This window comes from Verticillium alfalfae, genomic scaffold, assembly GCF_000150825.1.
Source record: "Verticillium alfalfae VaMs.102 supercont1.1 genomic scaffold, whole genome shotgun sequence".
NCBI lineage: Eukaryota > Fungi > Ascomycota > Sordariomycetes > Glomerellales > Plectosphaerellaceae > Verticillium > Verticillium alfalfae.
Window position 1 is genome coordinate 304,130 of NW_003315038.1, and position 6,064 is coordinate 310,193.

The 6,064-nt window shown below is 60.3% G+C and overlaps 2 protein-coding genes across 2 annotated transcripts; one reads left to right on the forward strand and one right to left on the reverse strand.

Moving 5' to 3' along the window:
- Positions 1-3,296: 3,296 nt before the first annotated feature.
- VDBG_00105 (tRNA modification GTPase GTPBP3) lies at positions 3,297-4,978 on the reverse strand (the record flags this gene model as incomplete). The annotated part of the gene is made up of 4 exons (XM_003008378.1): positions 3,297-3,642; positions 3,767-4,148; positions 4,382-4,805; positions 4,865-4,978. The coding sequence occupies 4 exons, from the start codon at positions 4,976-4,978 to the stop codon at positions 3,297-3,299; spliced, it is 1,266 nt and encodes a 421-aa protein (XP_003008424.1).
- Positions 4,979-5,755: 777 nt separating this feature from the next.
- Positions 5,756-5,936, forward strand: VDBG_00106 (conserved hypothetical protein; the record flags this gene model as incomplete). The annotated part of the gene is made up of 2 exons (XM_003008379.1): positions 5,756-5,817; positions 5,909-5,936. The coding sequence occupies 2 exons, from the start codon at positions 5,756-5,758 to the stop codon at positions 5,934-5,936; spliced, it is 90 nt and encodes a 29-aa protein (XP_003008425.1).
- Positions 5,937-6,064: the final 128 nt, after the last annotated feature.

Consider the following 6,064-nt stretch of genomic DNA (forward strand, 5'->3'; position numbering starts at 1 on the left):
CTGCCTGGGCCTCGCTATGTCATCAATAGACCACCACGGTCCATGCAACCCCCCGAGTTTCTCCGGTGCATTCCGCCATGGCACGCAACGGTGTCGCCGTATGCTTCGTCGTATGCTTCGTCGTAGGCTCGTCGTATGCTTCGTCGTACCGGCATTCAAATGCATTCACCGACCTGTCCGTGTCATCTCTCTAGTGTCCTGGGTGCCGAAACAACCGCCATGTGGGCTCTGATACGACCATCGTTGACCAGACCCCAATGACAAATATCGACTCCTTACTAGGCAGCACCTTCTACTGTAGCGACCTGTCAACTACTCGGCCATAGGGGTTTAGCTATCATCGACCGACGGTCATACTCTTCCACGGCACTGCCGTCCTTCGGCCTGGAGTCATCCGGGGGGCAGGGGATTGCGCATGTGGCGAACTGCATTGCATCTACCCAACTGCCAATGCCAGGCGGCAATGCCAGGCACTGGAACGACACTGGGAAGGCATAATCACGACACCGGACGCTGGAAACGGGAACCAGCACTTGGCGCTTGTCCTCGTTCTCTGGGAGCTGCACCCACTTGGTACTAGGCGTACGACAGGTCTTTTTCTTGTCTTCTGCCACACGTGCTACTCGGCGTCGAGGCCCTTACTCATCCCCTCTCCTCTTTCGTACACGAATTTGTACCCACCATCCAAGCACATCACCGGTGCACAGCCCGGCCACACGCACGATCGTGCGACTAGAAGGGCAGCCTACTTGTACATTGCATGCCGACCAGGGTACGGTACGATGGGGGGTGGCTGGCTGGTGCTTACGTTACATGTCCTCTGACGAGATACTTGGTCTACCGTCGAGTACCCTTTCCATCCACTTCAGCCTTATGGAGTTGTACAGAGCTTGGCTGGGTCCGTCCATGATTGGGTGCTTGGGTCTCTTCCAGAGAGATTCCATGCAGGCCCTGCAGCGACCGCCTGTCACCTCCCCCGTCGCTGGGTCTCTGGGCGCTGGCAGGGCATACTAACAATCTGGTCTCTTGGTGTCGTCCCGGAATTCGTCTCGAGACCCCCATCTCTGTTCGTCACCCATTCATACCCTGGATCACACCCCTGGCAACCTAGCCTACTGCCGCACCACGCACAGCACATGCCCATGTCCACGCACACCCTACACCCTCCGAGAATGCGGTTTACGATCAACTGCCTGTGGATGCCGGACCCGTCCGGACTTGACCTCAGGCCTTGGCCAGACAGAAGCAGCCGGTTGGTACACAGACCGAGAGCTGAGGGCCCAAGAGACACCGAGCCTCAAGTGAGGTACTGCTGCCCACTGTCATCCGCCTGCGCATATTCTTGTATTCCCGTCCTCCAGTCACCTCTTTGCGGAATCCGCAATCGTGTGAGCCATGCCTTTTCCGTCTTGTCCCCCTGACCCTCCGCCTCCTGTTGAGGCGGAGGGCCATCCTCTGCGTCCCAAGATACCAGCCGGTCCAGTCGCAGCCCGCAGGACTGTCACCTACCCTCGAGACGTCATGGGCTGGTCAGCCAGACGTGCCTTTGATTTCTATATAAGACTTCGGTCTAGTGCCCCCTGATGAGGAAGGAAAAAGTTTACAATCACCATCAGCTTCACACTCTCCTCGATACAACACAGCAGTCTTGCATTCATAAGCCATTGCAATTCTCGAGCTTCCTCCACCAGCCTACAAATCTTCTCTCACCATCCATCTACCTATTTGTATTACTTCATATCAGAAGCCACCATACAGTTACTATCCTCCATATCATCACGATCTTTGTTCAAGTCACCTTTACATCATCACAATGGCCGGCTACACATTTGAGTTTGCTCCCACCGCTGCGCCGTTCGGCCGCTCGGGCTACAACAAGGGCGATGACGACGACGAGGGCCAGAACAAGGGCCGCTCGGGTTACAACAAGGGCGACGACGAAGACGATGAAGGCCAGAACAAGGGTCGTTCGGGCTACAATAAGAGTGGCGACGACGAGGATGACAAATGAGGAGCCTCTCCCCACCAACAAGTCCCACCGTCCGCCCCCCCCCCCAACCACTTGTCCCTTTTCTCGCCCGCCACCCTATCTCAGGGCTGGCCTTGTCGTTGAGCGCCCGTGTCTCAGATCGACGGTCAGATGTGGGGTGGGGCAGCAGGGACGCTGCCGTTCGACCGTGGGCCCGGTAAGCGGGAAGCGGGCCGGGCATGGAAGGGGGGTTTGGCAAAAGCCCTGAGCCAGCCAGGCGGCGCCCGCGGCCGCTCCTGCGTGGCAAGGGCGGGAGGCGGTCTGGACGACGATACACGGTATTGCGCCCCTGATAGAAAAGGGGTGTGTGGAGGACAACGACGAAAGAGAGCCAGCCAGGCATGTCGTCGATCTTCCACAAGGTCGCGAGCTTGTATGAGTACGCGGATCGGCATTCCAAGATTGGGAGGCTCACGCCGGGAATTTTTCAGGTTGCATGTTACAGTACAGGGTAGATACACGGGCGGGTGGAGACTGGTGTTTGATTTTCCTCGGAAAGACTGCGCGTGCTTTCAAGATTTGGTGGCGCTTAGGGGTAGTGCTTAGGTAGACAGAACGGAGTAGCAACAGGTCTGCAAGGGCTCTCAATTTCAGTCCATCTCTCATGCCTCGAGCCCAGAGCTTCCTCGTCATATCATTGGTGCTTTCTGTCTTCCGTCATGGCCGCTTGCTCACCGGCCTTGTCCTTCCGGTGTGCGCAGCAATCATGGTTCTAGCCGGCCGTTTTCACACATGGTCGCGGCTTACACCGACTGATTCCCAGGGTGGTGGTGAGAAGGGTGGGTGGGTATCGAACATGGTATCCAACGACGCGGGACGCTCTTCGGCCCTTTTTTTTCTCTCTCTCTCTCTTTCTTCCCAAAGACACATTTGAGCCTCATCGGCCGCCGGGAGAACGGGGGGACGCTGACGGCGGACTACCCTGCAACGACACGCATCTAGGCCCTCTCTGCTTTCTCCGACGGCAGAAGCCAAGCCACTAGCTCGGGTGGCACGAGAGGGCGATACACGCACACCGGTCTGCCGGGCACTCACGCTACGGGATAGAGTAGGGACCGTGGTCTCATTTACCGACGCAGAACCTGGACGGGAGGGGGGGGATCACATGTCAGTCATCACGAAGTATACGGAACCAGCATTGGCGACAGTAGAAAGTAGCAGAGCTCGGGTGTCAGGAGATGCAGGAGAAGGGGGGGGTGGGGGGTGGAAAAGGGGAAGCGGTGAAAGATGGGCAGGATCAAGAGGAGCGGGAGGAAAAGAGAACAACTCACTTCTCAAAGATGACACCCAGCACCTCCTCGACATCGCCCCCCTCGCCGCGGCCAGTGATCTTGGCCAGACACTCGGCCGCGTACCGCAGGTGCTCCGCCGCGAGCACGACATCGGGGTCCTGCTGGTCGCCCGCCTCGGCGATGGCCATGTACTCGTCGAGCCAGGCGCCGCACTGGTCCAGCAGCTGCCTCTGGCGCGCCGTGACGCCCAGCATGTCCTGCATCTCGACGGGCAGGCTCGTCATGTCGCCAAAGAGGCCGGCGAGCGTGTCGATGAAGGTGTCGACGCCGCCGTTGCTGGTGGTGCTGTGAGTTCCGCGAGAGGTGGCGTCCTGCGCCTCCCTGCACGATAGGGCAAGCGTGGGCACGTCGCGTAGCGCGGGGGGTTGCCCGGCCTATCTCGGCGTGGAATGACTCCAGCAGGGATGAGAAAGTGGGCGGCATCGACAGCGTCCCGCTTGTTGACGACGAGATCGCTGCCTGGGCCTGCGCGGCGAGCTCGACCGTCTCCGCATCGTAGACAATGGCATGGCCGTCAGGGGTCGGCTCAACGGCGGCCAGCACGACGACAATGTGCGAGTCGAGCGCCTTCTGCTTGGCGCGGCGGATGCCCTCCCTCTCCACGGCGCCTACAGATCCCCCACTCTCGAGGCTCGCCTCACCCCTGAATCCAGCCGTATCGGCAAAGAGGCAGAGAAATCCGCGGATGTCGAGACTCGCCTCGACAATATCCCTCGTGGTGCCCGCCTCACCCGACACGATGGACGCCTCGCGGCCAATGACGAGGTTCATGAGCGAGCTCTTGCCCACGTTCGGGGGTCCCAGCAGGGCGATGCGAATACCGCTCCCTCAGAAGCTCGCTCGGCGCTCCGGCGGCCTCGTGCCTGCGGATGCCCTCGAGGATCTCGACGACAAGCCCACTGACGTTGCGCAGCAGCCTCGGCGGGGGGACTCGTCAAAGTGCTGGTCCTCCGAAAAGTCGATCCAAGGCCTCGAGCTCGGGGCGCGGCTCGCGGGGCTCGTCAAGTGCTGTCCTCCGAAAGTCGATCAAGCCTCGAGCTCGGCGCGCGCTGCCAGCAACGTCGCGCGCCATCCTCGTAGGTGCGGCCAGGGCGCCAGATGAGCCCCTGACGGCGCCAGCGCTGCTGCTCCGTGTCGGCGGCCAGGGTGTCGCCCAGGCTCTCGACCTGCGTGAGATCGAGGCGGTCGTTGAGGAAGGCGCGGCGCGTGAACTCGCCCGGCTCAGCGTAGCGGACGACGGCCACCGAGGCACTGGCGCACCTTGGAATGGCGGCGAGGACGGCCTTGACGGTGGCCTGGCCGCCGTGCACATGGAGCTCGAGGACGTCATCGCCTGTGACGGTCCTGGGGCCGGCAAAGTAGAGGATTAGGGCACTAGGGTCGAGGACGTTGGCCGTTGGTGGCGCGCTGGGGTCGTAGAGGGTGCGCACCGTGGCTTGGCGAGGTGGAGGGAGGGCTCTGGACGGACAGAGCTGGCGATAGATCTGGGACGAGCGGTCAGCTGTCTGGTGATCTGACGTCCCAAGGCATCAATCATACGTACATCCAGACAGGCCGGGCCTGAGATGCGAATGACCGCGATGCCGGCACGGCCTGGTGCGGTGGACAGGGCGTAGATGGTGTCCTCGGTGAAGGCCGACTCGACCCGAGTCGTCATCAACCGTGTCCCTGCGCTCCGCCACCGTCTACATGACGCAGTGGAGCGGTGGTTCGGGAGAGAGGCTGGGGCTGGGGCTGACAAGACGCGCGCTGCATAGCTTGTTGTGCCGCAGCTCAAGCTGCAGGTGTTGGTGTAGATGCAGCTGCTGACGTGACGCCACGGCTGTGAAGACGGAGTCCGCGTCCGGCCGAGACGCAGCACCGGCCGAGCGACGGGGAGCATTGGCTGTGAATGAGGTACAGGAGCGCGCTATGAGATGCCGAAGGACGGTGATGAATTCATGTTGGACTGGGGAAGATGAGGCATCTCAAATGACAGGAGGAAAAGGAGAGGTTCGTGATGGCGAGGTTGAGCTGGCTTAGATGCATCACCTCGATTGAGCGGCAGAGAGTGGCAGAGAGCAAGTGCGACCCACTCGATCCACGAAATGGGGAAGTCGGGTCGAGCTTGTGTAAAGTGACTCTTGCTATTGGCTGCCAACCCCGGGCTTCCGCCGTCTTATCTTATCGCACCAACGGGGACCCCTGCCGCTTGGCCGCAGCTCTGAAATTTTTCTGGTTCAGTAGAGTTCAGATGTTCAGTTGTCCAGAGGCCAGAAAGAAAAAAAATCCCAGGCCCCCCCCCCGCCAATTCCTCACCAGCTGAAGACAAGCGACGAACGAGCGACCTCGAGCTCGACCTTTTCCTTCTCTTCCCGGAGAGAAAAACGACAAGAGTCACCCGAAACCCATATTGTCCCCTCAGGTTCAGACCCAGCGTCTACATTCTTTCATCATGGCGAGCGACAGCGTTATCTGGGAGATCATCAACACGCAGTTCTGTGCTTTCAAGATTCAGTACGTGCCTCTCCTCTCTCCTCTGTCCTCCCTCTCCTCCTCGAGGCTGGCCTTTTTGCGACGCTAACGCCATGTGTGCAGCACCGACAAGAAGCAGACGTTCTGCCGGAATGAGATGAACGTGACGGGCTTCTGCAACAGGCAGTCGTGCCCGCTCGCCAACTCGCGGTACGCCCACGGTGCGGCGGCACCCGACCAAGGACACGCTCTACTCTACATGAAGACGATCGAGCGGGCCCACACGCCG